Source organism: Oncorhynchus nerka, unplaced genomic scaffold, assembly GCF_034236695.1.
Source record: "Oncorhynchus nerka isolate Pitt River unplaced genomic scaffold, Oner_Uvic_2.0 unplaced_scaffold_38___fragment_2___debris, whole genome shotgun sequence".
NCBI lineage: Eukaryota > Metazoa > Chordata > Actinopteri > Salmoniformes > Salmonidae > Oncorhynchus > Oncorhynchus nerka.
The window spans coordinates 129,818-145,386 of record NW_027040320.1 but is presented as its reverse complement, the minus strand read 5'-3'; the positions used below and the strand labels follow the sequence as shown (position 1 = coordinate 145,386).

The 15,569-nt window shown below is 41.0% G+C and overlaps 1 protein-coding gene across 1 annotated transcript in view; it reads right to left on the bottom strand.

Annotated features, from left to right (window-relative positions):
* The window catches only part of LOC115142627 (complement C3-like), a 53,565-nt gene that overhangs the window by 13,950 nt on the left and 24,046 nt on the right, over nt 1–15,569 (bottom strand). Inside the window, exons 16-30 of the mRNA XM_029682223.2 lie at nt 12,149–12,217; nt 11,573–11,767; nt 11,272–11,389; nt 11,069–11,151; nt 10,841–10,980; nt 10,406–10,618; nt 8,401–8,461; nt 8,069–8,155; nt 7,522–7,725; nt 6,769–6,844; nt 3,544–3,703; nt 1,961–2,062; nt 1,649–1,799; nt 1,286–1,449; nt 21–179 (exon numbers count right to left, since the gene is read on the bottom strand). Coding sequence (XP_029538083.1) covers nt 21–179; nt 1,286–1,449; nt 1,649–1,799; nt 1,961–2,062; nt 3,544–3,703; nt 6,769–6,844; nt 7,522–7,725; nt 8,069–8,155; nt 8,401–8,461; nt 10,406–10,618; nt 10,841–10,980; nt 11,069–11,151; nt 11,272–11,389; nt 11,573–11,767; nt 12,149–12,217 — 1,982 coding nt within the window. The remainder of the gene's footprint in view (nt 1–20; nt 180–1,285; nt 1,450–1,648; nt 1,800–1,960; nt 2,063–3,543; nt 3,704–6,768; nt 6,845–7,521; nt 7,726–8,068; nt 8,156–8,400; nt 8,462–10,405; nt 10,619–10,840; nt 10,981–11,068; nt 11,152–11,271; nt 11,390–11,572; nt 11,768–12,148; nt 12,218–15,569) is intronic.

Sequence of the window (15,569 nt, the reverse complement as noted above, 5' to 3'; positions counted from 1 at the left end):
ATGTGTGCATACGTCCTTACCTTGTCGGTGCGTGTGAGTAAGGCGGTACTCTTGCTAAATGACCACTTGACGACATCAGATCTCCCTGAGATATTAATGTTCACATTCAGATCAATGTCTTTTACTTTTCCTGCTTTCGCCATGTACTCTGCCACAGCCTGGAACACCATGATAGTGGACTGTTTTGGAAGAAACAGAAGGAGGGGGTTGAATGTGTACCAAGCCTGTATACAGTTGGGTCCGGAATTAATGACACCCTTGATAAAGACTAGCAATAATGATGTATAAAATAAATCATTCAAATAATGAGCTATATTGTATCCTGCAAAAAAATCCCAGTCATGTAAAATCGATAGATTAAGGCCTAAATGAATTTATTTCAATTGACTGATTTCCTTCTGTGAACTGTAACTCAGTAAAATCCTTTAAATTGTTGCATGTTGCATTTATATTTTTCGTGGAGTCTAATAGAATTGCTCAGAGAAAGATATATATATTTTTTTACAAGTAGTACTTTATTTTCTGAAAAGGTAGGGGTCAAAATTATTGACACCCCTAAAGATTCATATAAATAAAGTTTAGTATTTGGTCCCATATTCCTAGTACACTACAACCTTGTTGGAACCATGTTCAGTTAGTTTTGGTTGTGTTTCAGATTCTTTTGTGCCTAATTGAAATGAATGGTAAATTGTATTGTGTTATTTTGGAGTCACTTTTATTGTAAATAATAATAGAATATGTTTCTAAACACTTCTACATTAATTGGGATGCTACCGTGATTACGGATAATCCTGGATGAATCATATGAATGACGATGAGTGAGAAAGTTACAAAGGGTCGAAGATCATACCCTCAAGACATGCTAACCTCCCGTTTGGACCCTTACCTTTTTGAGAAAAAAATGTATACTTAAACAAAATCTCTTTCTCTGAGCAATTGTATTAGTATAAAATAACGTAATTTCCAAAACATTTTGAGAATACAATATTACTCAGTATTTGAATTATTTATTTTACAGTCATTATTGCTCAGCTTTACCAAAGGTGTCCATCATTTTGGACCTCACTGTATGTGGCTCTTGAGTGTTGTTTGTTGTATCCTAAATGCAGATTTCTATAACATGATGCATCCCCACAAGGCATATTTCCTTATATTGAATTATAATGTTGCATGACCCCGAAGCAGCCTGTTTCAAACGATGTATGGACATTAGCCCGTCTTAGCCAAGGTTAACCAGCCTGTTTGCCCTTGTTGGATGCTTGATGTTACATGGGTCTGGCTGTACCTGAGTGGATGAGTCACCTCCTCTTTGAAAACCCTGGCTTTTGAGCCACCTAACGATGGGACCAGCTTCCTGGAATTCACCGGCCTTCACCAGGGCCAAGAGGGCGTAAGCTGTGGCCTCCAGAGTGAGAAGGTGGTTCTCTGAAACAGGCCAGTGGGTCCGGTCTGTGGGGGAAACACAAACATTATTTATTATTAACAAAACCAAACTGTACAAAAACATCTGCTACACTGGCAAAATGTAGCTTTTTGATGCAGAGAGTATCGGTCTATAAAAGTAAAAAATGGGTTAGGCTACATAATACTGTCCATAGGGTTCAATTACTCAATATTTCCTACTATAAAGGAGGATTTATACTCTCACCTCTAGATGAGTGTTTGAATAGGATAAACGGGTTGAGCTTGCCCTCGTTAGCCAGGGCGTATGAGGTCATAGCCACTGAATAAGGGTTGGTCAGGTGTTGATACCGAAATTCTAGGTATTGCTTCGCCTTTTTAATGCTCTCTGGCAGGTTCTGGAGGGAGAGGAAGAGAGGCAATTGCTAACTTCTTTAAGTATCCTAAAAGGCATTCAAAAACTACTCAATGCCTTTGTTATTTGAATATGCATGGCCATAGAAAACATGGGTATGAGAGAAGTAATAGGAGGACATGAGAATGTGTAAATTCCACTTACACTGATACCATCTGACTTTATGCAAATTGTGCGTGCTTCCTGCATGGTTATGAGCACAAATGCTGTCAAGGTGTCATCCACGTCTTTCCCCAGTACATCTCCCTGTAGATTGGCACAGACAGAAATAACCATATCTACGTTGGTATCTGGGTTTTTTGTTTAATATTTTACGTTCTCAATATTTTACAGACTCAAAAACTCAAGATACAACTTAGAAATACACTGAACAAAAATATAAAGGCAACATGTAAAGTGTTGGTCCCATGTTTCATGAGCTGAAATAAAAGATCCCTGAAATGTTGCATTATTTTTCTGAAATTTTGTGCGCAAATTTTGCATTCTTGTTAGTGAGCATTTCTCCTTCGCCAAGATAATCCACCTGACAGGTGTGGCATATCAAGAAGCTGATTAAACAGCATGATCCTTACACAGGTGCACCTTGTGATGGGGACAATATAAGTCCACTAAAATGTTCCGTTTTGTCACACAACACAATGCCACAGATCTTTTTTTGAGTGAGCATGCAATTGGCATGCTGACTGCAGGAATGTCCATCGGAGAATTGAATGTTAATTTCTCTACCATAAGCTGCCTCCAACTTTGCTTTAGAGAATTTATCAGCACATCCAACAGGCCTCACAACCGCAGACCACGTATATTGCGTCATATGGGCGAGCGGTTTGCTGATGTCAACATTGTGAACAGAGTGCCCCATGGTGGTTATGGTATGGGCAGGCATAAGCTATGGACAACGAACACAATTGCATTTTATCAATGGAAATTTAAATGCACAGAGATACCGTGACGAAATCCTGAGGCCCATTGTCGTGCCCTTCATCCGCCGCCATCACCTTATGTTTCAGCATGATAAAGCACGGCCCCATGGTGCAAGATTCTGTACACAATTCCTGAAAGCTGAAAATGTCCCAGTTCTTCCATGGCCTGTATACCAGAAATGTCACTCATTGAGCATGTTTGGAATGCTCTGGGTCGACGTGTATGGCAGCGTGTTCCAGTTCCCGCCAATATCCAGCAACTTCACACAGCCATTGAAGAGGAGTGGGACAATATTCCACAGGCCACAATCAACAGCCTGATCAACTCTTTGTGAAGGAGATGTGTCACGGTGAGGAAAAGAGTGGTCACACCAGATACTGACTGGTTTTCTGATCCACACCCTTAACTTTTATTTTAAGTTATCTGTGACCAGATGCAGACGCATATCTGCATTCCTAGTCATGTCAAATCCATAGATTAGGGCCTGATTTATTTATTTCAATTGACTGATTCCTTATATGAAACCTAACTCAGTAAAATCTTTTAAATTCTTGCATTTGTGTTTATATTTTGTTCAGTATTTCTTTTATAATTCTTGTTACATTTACATGGATACTCTGAACACAAGAGATCATTCCTGTAAGGCAAATGGTAATGAAAATATTGTCACGGGTAGGAGTGCGATGTATTAGTCTTAGATAAATCAGTTTTGCAAAATAATATGATTAATACAATTAAATAAATTAAATATGAAATAGTTTAATAAATGTATTTAATAACATTTCTGCCAGAAACACAAACAGTACCATCATGGTGGGATGTAGGAGTTTGCCAGTTTCCTCGAAAATGCCATTGGGTCGCTGTCTTTTCATGACAAGCCACTTGACTGCACTGCACAGGACATCTTCCGAAATAACGATTAAAGGGTTTGCCATGGCAAATACCTTAGCAACATAAGCTGTCAACCTAGATGGAAGAATGAGATGTAGGTACAGTTAGGTATAATTTACCCTGCCATGAATGAAATGTCAACTTGTACAGTGCCTTCAGAAAGTATTCACACCCCTTGACTTTTCCCATGGGGGGGGGGGGTCACTTGTCTACACACAATACCCCATAATGTAAACGTGAAATTATGTTTTACTTTTTTACATTTGTAAACATTTGTAACTCTCCAGAGTCCCTAGTCCTCACTTGTGGACTCTCCTCTTCAGCTCACCCCACAGGTTTTCAATGGGGTTTAGGTCAGGGGACTGGGATGGCCATTGCAAAAGCTTAATTCTATGGTCAGTGAACCATTTTTGTGTGGATTTGGAGGTATGCTTTGGATCGTTGTCCTGCTGGTAGATCCAACGACGACCAAGTTTTAGACTCCTGGCAGAGGCAGACAGTTTTGGGATTAAACTCTCCTGGTACATGATGGAGTCCATGATGCCATGTCTCCTAACAAGGTTCGCAGGGCCTCTGGAAGTCAAACAGTCTCACAACAGCACAGATCCACCACTATACATCACAGTGCGGATTAGGTTCTTTTCTGCATGACCGTGACTCTTTTTACACCAAACCCAGCTCTGGTGTTTGTTGCCAAAAAGCTCTACTTTACTCTCATTTAACCATAGAGCCTGGTTCCAATCAAAACTGGTTCCAATGACATTTAGCAAACTCCAGGTGCTTAAATGTGTGGTTTGGTGACAGCAGGGGCGTTCTTCTGGCAACTCTTACAAATAATTTGTTGGCATGAAGGTGGCGTCTAATTGTAGTTTTGGAGACTTGGTGACCCCAAGATGAAACCAACTTCTACAATTCTCCAACTGTGATCTTTGGAGATTGTTGTGCCACTTGAACTATCTTTCTCACTGTACGTGGGGGCAAAATACACTTGCGTCCTCTTCCAGGCAGGTTCATCACAGATCCAGTTGTTTTACATTTCTTAATTAATGCTCTAATAGTGGAGATGGGTATTTTCAGGCATTTAGCTATCTATTTTATAGCTTCTTATGGCTGCAGGGGCAGTATTGAGTAGCTTGGATGAAAGGTGCCCAGAGTAAACGGCCTGCTCCTCAGTCCCAGTTGCTAATATATGCATATTTATTATTAGTATTGGATAGAAAACACTCTGAAGTTTCTAAAACTGTTTGAATGATGTCTGTGAGTATAACAGAACTCATATGGCAGGCAAAAACCTGAGAAGAAATCCAAACAGGAAGTGAGAAATGTGAGGTTGGTCGATTTTCAACCCAGCCCCTATTGAATTCACAGTGGGATATGGATGAAGTTGCACTTCCTTGGGATTCCAGTAGATGTCAACCGTCTTTAGAAACTTGAAGGAGGCTTCTACTGTGTTGTGGGGCTGAATGGGAGCTGAATGAGTCAGGTTACTGGCAGAGAGCCATTTCCTGGTCATGCGCATTTCACATGATATAGCGACCTGCGTTCCATGGCTTCTCTACACACAAAGGAATTCTCCGGTTGGAACATTATTGAAGATTTATGATAAAAACATCCTTAAGATTGATTCTATACTTAGTTTGACATGTTTCTAAGACCTGTAATATAACTTTTTGAAGTTTTTGTCCGAAGTTATGCTGGACCTGCACGAGCGTTTGGATTTGTATACCTAACAAAAGTAGCTACTAACAAAAGTAGCTACTTGGAAATAAATAATGGACATTATCGAACAAATCAAGCATTTATTGTGGAACTAGGATTCCTGGGAGTGCATTCTGATGAAGATCATCAAAGGTAAGGGAATATTTATAATGTTATTTCTGGTTTCTGTTGATTCCCACATTACGGATAATTGTATTTATTTTCTGAGCGCCGTCTCAGATTATTGCATGGTTTGCTTTTTCCATAAAGTATTTTTGAAATCTGACACAGCGGTTGCATTAAGGAAAGGTATATCTATAAATCTATGTGTATAACTTGTATTTGCATCTACATTTATGATGAGTATTTCTGTTGAATTGATGTTGATGTTTTTGGAACTAGTGAATGTAACGCGCCAATGTAGAATCAGATTTTTTTATATAAATATGAACTTTATCAAACAAAACATACATGTATTGTGTAACATGAAGTCCTATGAGTGTCATCTGATGAAGATCATCAAAGGTTAGTGATTCATTTAATCGCTATTTCTGATTTTTGTGAGCCCTCTCCTTGGCTGGAAAATGGCTTTGGTTTTCCGTGACTAGGTGCTGACCTAACATAATCGTTTGGAGTGCTTTCGCCGTAAAGCCTATTTGAAGTCGGTCACTGTGGCTGTATTTACAAGAAGTTTATCTTTAAAATGGTGCGATATACTTGTATGTTTGAGGAATTTTAATTATGGGATTTATGTTGTTTTTAATTTGGCGCCCGGCAATTTCACTGGCTGTTGGCGAGTGTCCCACATATCCCAGAGAAGTTTTAGGAGTTCCCAAAGACTCAGACTAACTTCATGTTCATAAGAATTTCTAGGGCTGCCAATAATGGTGACACGCATGTTTTTGAATAAAATAATAATTTCTTGATGACATTTTCTTTCCTTTGAACAATTTTAGAGGTTTAAAAATTTGAGGTTATAGACATGATATTTAGAGTATAAAATCAATCTGATGAACAAACACGACATTTTTTCACATCCTTTTTTGTTCATATTTACGTAGGGTGCCAATAATTCAGGGGGGTACTGTACTATTCAGTTAAAGAAGCAAATGATTTGTTATTTGACGTGTATCTTTTTGACACGCAAAGACCCAAATTGGTTTACATACAGTGGATGCAAGGACCGACCATTCATGAGATCAAAAACTGTAAACATTTTTACAAACATTTTAGTAAAAATTTGCTTATATTTTGGGTTCTAATGGGGTAAAACAGCTGTTAAATTCTTGAAGAATCATTGGCAATGTCATTCGTTTAGTTTAAAAAATGGACGCACCAATCGCAGATTGTTGCTTTAACATACAGTAGACCTCAGCCTATATGTTGTACAACTAAAGTTGTGTCCCTGGTATTGAGAGGAAGTGGGTGAAGGTGTAGCTCACCAGGTACCACTAGGCTCCTTATCAAAGGCAGCATATGATCCATCTTTTTTCCGGTAGGCCAGTTCTTGCTCATAACCTTGATAATAACAAAAGAAAACCATGAACCATGAAGATAATCAAAGCGGATTGGTTTTGTGCTGATAAGAAATAACTTGTATTGATAACACCACAGGTAGTGTGGTGAGTTTCCCAAAGCCTTTGTAGCTAACATGTTATGTTATTTCACTCCACAACTCAGTCACAAAGCAGAGTAACAATGATAAAAATCTATGTTTATGCTTCTGTGCGTTTACAAACAAATGTCAACAAATGAAGCTATTTTCTTTTGTACGAGTAGCGTTCAGTCTGGGTTGTCAATAGTTGTGTCGTGGAAGTAAACACACTTATTTTGAAAATATAGGGAGAGTTACTCATCCCGAACGACGATCAGCATTTACCCACCTATTTTAATGTACCCCTACATCACTGATTGTCGAAAGATAAAGTACCAAATTCGCTACAAAGGCTAGGAAACCCACGCCTGATCTGTTCAAGCAGAAAAAGAAAAATGTCAAAAAAATCGAACTATTGCTTTTTGTGTGGTTGTTAACCAAATCAAATGTGAGAAACAAAAACATTAATTGTTAAAACTGCACTGTAACATTAGGCCTATAGCATAATTATAATGTGTTTACTTCCAATCAATGCCATTCTCTCTGGGAGGTGTGCAACTGTAAATGCAAAACTAAAATGTGGAATTCATAACTTTCTCACCTCTTTGAATGTAGTTGACTGCTTGATTTCTGCGTTCTAATCCCACCTTATCCCACTGTTTGGTCGTGTCCAGGTAATGTGTGGCGATGAGAGGTAAAGTCATGCCTATCATGTTCTGCTCCCCACAGCCACCTGGTTGTCTAAGGAGGTCGCCCAGGGGTGAACCACTGATGGCTGCCTCTATCGTTCTGGCCAACTGCTCACCTGAAAAGATGCAGATAGTAAAACATATATAAATGCAGACGTTAAAACATTATAAATGCACACAATTAAACCTAATAATAACTGGAATATGACTTAGTCAATGGTCAGTGACAACATGACAAAGACAGTTTCTTTTTATTTATTTCTTTTAACCTTTTTTTTTAACTTAACCTATAAAGAATACCATGGGTCTAATAGACTTGCTACTCAGTGGTCCTCTAGCTTTGTGAACCAATACGACGTTAGTGAGCCTAGGGCAACTAGCTTATTCAACTAATGTTGTTAACACGTATTCGTAGTACATTTCTAAATGGTCCATGTGTGTCAGATCATTCCGTCTCACCTGTCACACTTATGTGTGTTCTGGCAGGTGTATTTGGAACCTGGTTAGCCAGTGCACCACTCCTAACACGCACAGTATCCGCCCCCCCTTTTAACCGGAGAAAGACAGAGACAGAGAGAGAGACATCGACAAAGACAGAGAGAGCAAATAATGTAAACAGTTGTTATGAGTTTTTCCATTCAATCTCACCTACATACAATTTGACTTGCATATTAATTAAGAGAGGAAAATGTATATTATCAACCATCATGATACTCATCAGTGCAACGAATGGTAATACTGTCACTGGAACTATAGATTCTCTACATCTGTATATGCTACCATACACTCACCGTGTTTGGTGGGATCCAGTTCCACTTTCTTCACTTGAAGCCTTGTTAGCACCCCTTCGGGCTGTCATTGTTAGAATGAAAACACGTTAATTTGCTCATTTACTTATTAATCAACTCAGCATATATGTTTTTTGCTTGAATTACAACAATTCACCTGGTGGCCTCGGTTTTCCAAATAGGGACGATAAAGTATTTACTTTAACAGCAAATAGGCCTACTTCTTATGGGAATGATCTGGAATCACAGTAAAATAGCTGGGCTTTCCAGTTACCAAAGATTCAAGATTCAACATCCGCCACAAAGTTCAAGAACTGCCACATTACTTTCGTATCAAAAATGAGGACAATGGTCTCATGGACCATCGGATCTTAGTACAAGAAGTCCCATTAGGTGTATTTTTAAAGGAGAGCTCACTGTATTTGCTAACAGGTTTTGAGGCAACAGTACAATACCAGACGAGCCAAAAGTCAACCTCTTCCAAAAGCACCTCACACCAGCTGAAATCTTCTTAATCAAGATTCATATTTTGTTCCAAAACACCTATTATTGACTTTAACATTTCTATTGACCAGAAAATGTTCAGCACTACCAGATTGTGTTTTTTCCCCCCCACAAGTGATACCCACTCCACCTGTCTTGAAGAGATTCAATTCAAACCCATGAATACCTTGTGGAAGACGAGGTAAAGTCTGGTGGGAGCAGAATAAACAAAACAAAAAACAAAAATCTGTCCCTGAACAAACTACAGGCAGATTCTACACTCAATATTTTCATCAAGTGGACCACTGCGGGCGACAGTGATTATGGATACTGGCAATTATATTGTTGAATACAAAAGACAATTGTCAGACTTCAATTTATACAGGCCATTGTCCTCCGACCCAACCCCAACCTGCAACAAACTGAACAAGGAGACATCGGTGTGCCTCTCGAGTGGCGGAGCGGTCAAAGCCACTGCAGCGCAGTGCCGAGGAGCGTCTACAGTCTGTGTTCGATCCCAGGCTGTGTTACAGCCGGCTGGGAACTCCATAAGGCAGCACACAATTGGCCCAGTGCCGTCCAAGTTAGGGGAGGGTTTGGCCGGAGGGCTTTCCTTGGATCATCGCACTCAAGCATCTCCTTGTGGCGGGTCAGGCACCTGCAAGCTGACCTCAATTATGAGTTGAATGGTGCGGCTGGCTTCCGGGTTAAGTGAGCAGTGTGTTAAGAAGCAGCACGGCTTGGCGGTTCACGTTTCGGAGGATGCATGACTCGACCTTCGCCTTTCCCCAGCTCAGCGGAGTTTCAGCGATGAGACAAGATCGTAACTACCAATTGGATATCATGAAAAAGGGGTAAAGGAGACATTGGTGGAAGCAGTAAATCACTGATGAGGGAGCATTCATGTATGTCCAACATCCCCCTCTTCTACAAGTAACTAAAGATCCACAAGGGCCTGGACAGGCAGACCCCTTGTGTCAGATACTGGGAGCTTTCTACTCTGCCATCTTATCATAAAGACAAGTGATTTCAGTGACAAGTGAACTTCCTTTTTTCTAGCAACACTAATTATTTAGTGTTCTTCTTACATTGTAGTTACACGGGTGGCACCAAATAAAGCCAACCTGCACCTCGGGATAGGTTGGGAAAGGTCACATTCTAAATGAGAAGTCAAAACCTTGTTTCAATAACTTAGACATTTGGAAATGGCTACATTGACGACAGGATGTTTCTGTGAAGGGCAAGGGCCCCTTCACTATGTTGGCCCAAAGAACCCTCCCTTATTGGTTACAATTGGACCGTTTCTTTTTTTATGCGGCACCTCATCTGAATTTGTTTGAGCGCCTTCTGCTCCTTTCCAGGTTTGACCTCTTAGCGTAATTGGAAGGTGGATGCCCTCATTTTTCGAGGACTGGGATTTCAGACTCAATCAATCAGATTCACACTGATCGACACATGTCCATATATAAATGACATATCATCCTCAGGGTAGTTACATCTGTTAAGAAGCAATGGTTTGCCTTACCACCACACGTAGCTCCTTCTTAACACCGTCGCGACCACCCCAATCTCGGACGGAGGCCTTCACCTCGATGGTATGGAGGCCCAGCTTCATGGGGATGATGACAAAGGGGACACTTCGTGTGGACCTGGGGTCCACCATAACAGTAACAAGGAACCTCCCCTTCTTGCTGGCAGAGCTGCACACGTCTGATGTCTCCCTCAGTTCTACACGGACCTGCCATTGGGGTGGAGAGGGGTAGTCACATCGCCGTGCATCTAATCAGATAAATACCACACTGAATGGTATAATAATAATTATAATAAGGCACAGAAGAGGTCATACTGATTTTAGAATGAAATATTTGGGCAATCTAGCAGTTTACTCTGTATACTACCTTCATCTGCAGGTTCAACTCAACACGGTTGCGTGCCTGCCTTTAAATGACAATAAGCTTACGGTTATAGATTCCTCCATGTAGTTGTGAAGAATGGCTTTGATTTCCAGCTGCTCATTGCGTACGGCAGAGTAGGGCAGCTTCAGATCAAGGAAGAAGTTCTTCCGAACAATTACTTTGAGGGGTTCAGACACACAGATTCCTATTGAGCAAGAGAGTTGCCATAAGATGGAAGATGTAGAAAGAGTAGCCACCAATATAGAAAGATGGGCAAAAGTAAGTGTGAGTACCATGTGTTTTGGACAGGCCAATGGCAGTGATCTGCCAGCTGGTGATGGAACCCGGTAAGGTCATTTTTATGTTATGCACAGGACTAAAATGGTAAAAAAGAGAAAGAAAATATGTAGGATTTTCATTACATGGGAAAAGGAATATGGATTAGAAGGCATTTTACTGTAGTGCATTGAACGATCTCAATAAATACTGCTCTTACCACTGCTTATTGTCAGGACACAGCGGCAGACTCTCCTCATTCCACAGCCAACTCTCAGGGAAGAAGGAACGGGAAATGATGTCGTTAAAACTTTCGAAATCTTCATCCTCTTCTTCACCTTACGAAGAGTGACAGAAAGTCAGACAGTTCCCATCACTGTTAATGTATTTCCATTTCACACAGAAGGGAATACCAGAATATTTTATACATTCACACTCTGTTTTTTTTTCATCACACTGGATTTACATGGTGTGCAATTTTAGAATTGACCATTCCAGTCCACTACAGTTGTTTCACTTACTGCGGGCTAATATGAGCTGGTCAGTCTTGGCCTCTTCACGTTTGGTGGCCATTTCTCTACAACATTTCAGGAAGGCTTCCACACAGTCTGTTCCATCGCTGATGTATTGGGCACGCCGCTCGCATGTGTAATCTAGAATGTTCTTCCTCATACCGTCCATGCAGCATTGTCTCTCCAGGCCTGTGTACTGGCTCGCTAGGACAGAGAAGTGCATTATCAGTGAGATTCTGCATTATCGCAGAGTGATCTGCAAAACCTTTAGGGAAACCCAGTGCTGAGAGTTAAAGGAATTTTAAAGGAATATAATTCAATGAAATAAAAAAAAACTGATCATTTGAAGTTTGTTTAGTGGCCAGTGTGGACAGCAGTCTTCCTATTTCGTAATTGGTTCTCATTCCCAGATTTTGAAAACATAAACAATAAAACACTATTTGACATCCTTGCAACAGATGTCTGTTTGGTAAGAAAGAAGTACTAAGTTCTACTAATAAATAAATACATATATATGTACATGGTTAAAACAAAAACATCCAGTTTTAAGATCAGGCATCACAAGAAGAGAAACTCCTGTCCTACCCAGTGTGGTTACAACATCATTTATAGTCACTGCTCGTCGTCTCCTTGAGTTGACAGGGCAGCTGGAGACTAAAGCACACAAAGAAGAAGATGGATTTCAATGCACAAAACCTGCCTGGGATACTTGACAAGGCAATATTAAGGACAAATGTTTTAGGCCTACATCAACCAAATTCCACAGTGAGAATGAAGATACTATGGTGAAGTAAAATATGATACACCAGCTGATAACTGGCTAAAACGGGCTAAAATGTGATATTGCCAATTGTGTATTTTACAACTTAAGTATTAATATTATAAATTAAGTAATAACAACAATAATAATAATACTTGGGATTATTATAGCGCTTTGCAAATAACCAAAGTCACTTAACAATTGTAGAAATGAAGAAAAAAAACAGTAGTCAAAACAAAGCCAGGCTAAACAAAAACATGAAAAAGAGTGAAAGGAGGCCACAATGAAGAGAATGAGTGTGATATATCAATGTACGAATGAGTGAGCAGGTGTTCTGTGTGTCCGAAAACAAACGCTTAGTAGTCATTGGCATCTTTTTGCTACGTTGTAAGACTTTTACAAAGTGTCTAGAAATTATAACTCTGCGTGGCCAACCGAGGTATCAACCCTTATAAGGTCAGAAGTAGAAGTAAGCTGACTGCCAATGGTTTTGAGAGACACACAACATCCAATTTTCAGCCAACACATATTTTGCACACATTCAGATCAGGTTATTAAAGAGATTGCAAGATTGTCCATTTTCAGATTAACTCAAGGATACCATTTTTATGTCTCTGTGCAGTTCGAAGTAAATTGCTAGCATTGATCAATGAAATTAGAACCTATATTCACCCACTCAAAAAACACCCGGCAGTTACTGAATCTCTAATGTGTTATCACTATGCTTTCAACCATCTAAAAGCATAACCAAATTCCAATGGAAAAACAACGTCAGATTTTTGGTTTAGTTGTCACCCAAATGTCTATCACTACGCTTTCAACCATTTACATGCACAGCAAAGTTCAAATGGGAATACAATGTCATATATTTGGTTTATTTATACAAAGGATTAATGCGTCATCACTGTGCTTCATCTAATAGCAGAACCAAATCACCTGGATTGCAGTTGAGATTACATTAAAAGTACATGGTCCAAGTGATTAAGGCCGTTTTGAGATTCTGCGCAGATTATTACAGCAATGTGAAGAGCTCCAAAGACCTATTTAACCTTTATTGAACTAGGAAAGTCAGTTAAGAACAAATTATTATTTACAATGTCCCAGGAACAGTGGGCTAACTGCCTTGTTCAGGGGCAGAACGACCAATTTTTACCTTGTTAGCTCGGGGATTCAATCTAGCAACCTTTCGGTTGCTGGCCCAACGCTCTAAACACTAGGCTACGTGCCGACCTATACACCTATACGTGTATTTGGGGAGGTTCTCTCATTCTTCTCTACAGATCCTCCCAAGTTCCGTCAGGTTGGATGGGGAACATCGATGCACAGCTATTTTCAGGTCTTTCCAGAGATGTTCGATCTGGTTCAAGTCCGGGCTCTGGCTGGGCCACTCAAGGACATTCAAAGACTTTTCCCGAAGCCACTCCTGTGTTGTCTTGGATGTCAACTTAGGGTCGTTGTCCTGTTGGAAGGTGAATCTTCACCCCAGTCTGAGGTCCTTGGCAACCTGGAGCAGGTTTTAACCAAGGATCTCTCTGTACTTTACTCAGTTAATCTTTCCCTTGAGCCTGACTAGCCTCCCAGCCCCTCCTGCTGAAAAACATCCCCACAGCATGATGCTGCCACCACCATGCTTCTCCGTAGTGCCAGGTATCCTCCCGACGTGACGCTTGGAATTCAGGCCAAAGAGTTCAATCTTGGTTTCATCAGACCAGAGAATCTTGTTTCTCATGGTCTGAGAGTCCTTTAGGTGCCTTTTAGCAAACTCCAAGCAAGCTGTCAAGTGCCCTTTACTGAGGAGTGGCTTCTGTCTGGCCACTCAACCATAAAGGCCTGATTGGTGGAGTGCTGCAGAGATGGTTGTCCTTCTGGAAGTTTCTCCCATCTCCACAGAGGAACTCTAGAGCTCTGTCAGAGTGACCATAGGGTTCTTGGTCACCTCCCTGACCAGCTTTAGGAAGAGTCTTTGCGGTTCCTAACTTCTTCCAAGGACGATGGAGGCCACTTTATTCTTGGGTACTTTCAAGCTGCAGAAATGTTTTGGCACCCTTCCCCAGATCTGTGCCTCGACACGATCCTGTCTCAGAGCTCCTTCGATCTCATGGCTTGGTTTTTGCTTTGACATGCACTGTCAAATGTGGGACAGTATATACAGTTGAAGTCAGAAGTTTACATACACTTAAAACTAGTTTTACAACCACTCCACAAATTTCTTGTTAACAAACTATAGTTTTGGCAGGTCAGTTAGGATATCTACTTTGTGCATGACACAAGTACATGTTCAACAATTGTTTACAGACAGATTATTTCACTTATAATTCACTGTATCACAATTCCAGTGGGTCGGAAGGTTACATACACTAAGTTGACTGTGCCTTCAAACAGATTGGAAAATTCCAGAAAATGATGTCATGGCTTTAGAAGCTTCTAATAGGCTAATTGACATCATTTGAGTCAATTGGAAGTGTACCTGTGGATGTCTTTCAAGGCCTACCTTCAAACTCAGTGCCTCTTTGCTTGGGAAAATGGGAAAATCAAAAGAAATCAGCCAAAGGAAGCCACTGCTCCAAAACCGACATAAAAATGCCAGACTACGGTTTGCAAATGCACATGGGGACAAATATCATACTTTTTGTAGAAATGTCCTCTGGTCTGATGAAACAGAAATAGATCTGTTTGAAGAACACCATCCCAACCGTGAAACACGGGGGTGGCAGCATCGTGTTGTGGGGTTGCTTTGCTGCAGGAGGAACTGGTGCACTTCACAAAGTAGATTAGTTTGAAATCATTCTGCACCCTCATTGGGTCATTGGCCTGCCTGTCCTCCGGCTTCCATCCCCAGTCGAACGGCCAGTCGGAGCGAGCCACCCAGGACCTCGAGACCACCCTGCACTGCCTGGTCTCAGCCAACCTCACCACCTGGAGCCAGCAGCTGGTGTGGGTGGAATACGCCCGCAACACCCTTCCCTGCTCTGCCACGGGCCTATCACAGTTTTATTGTTCCCTGCGGTATCAGCCCCTGCTCTCCCCTGGGCAGGAAGATGAGGTCGGCATACCTTCTGCCCAGATGTTTTTCCGCTGCTGTCATCGTCCTTGGAGGAGAGCTCGGTCGGCCCTCCTCAAGACCACCTCCAGGTATCAATGACAAGCGGATCGCCATCGGATCCCGGCTCCCCGGTATTGTCTCGGGTAGAAGGTATGGCTATCCACCCGGGATCTGCCCCTCTGGGTGGAATTCTGCAAACTCTC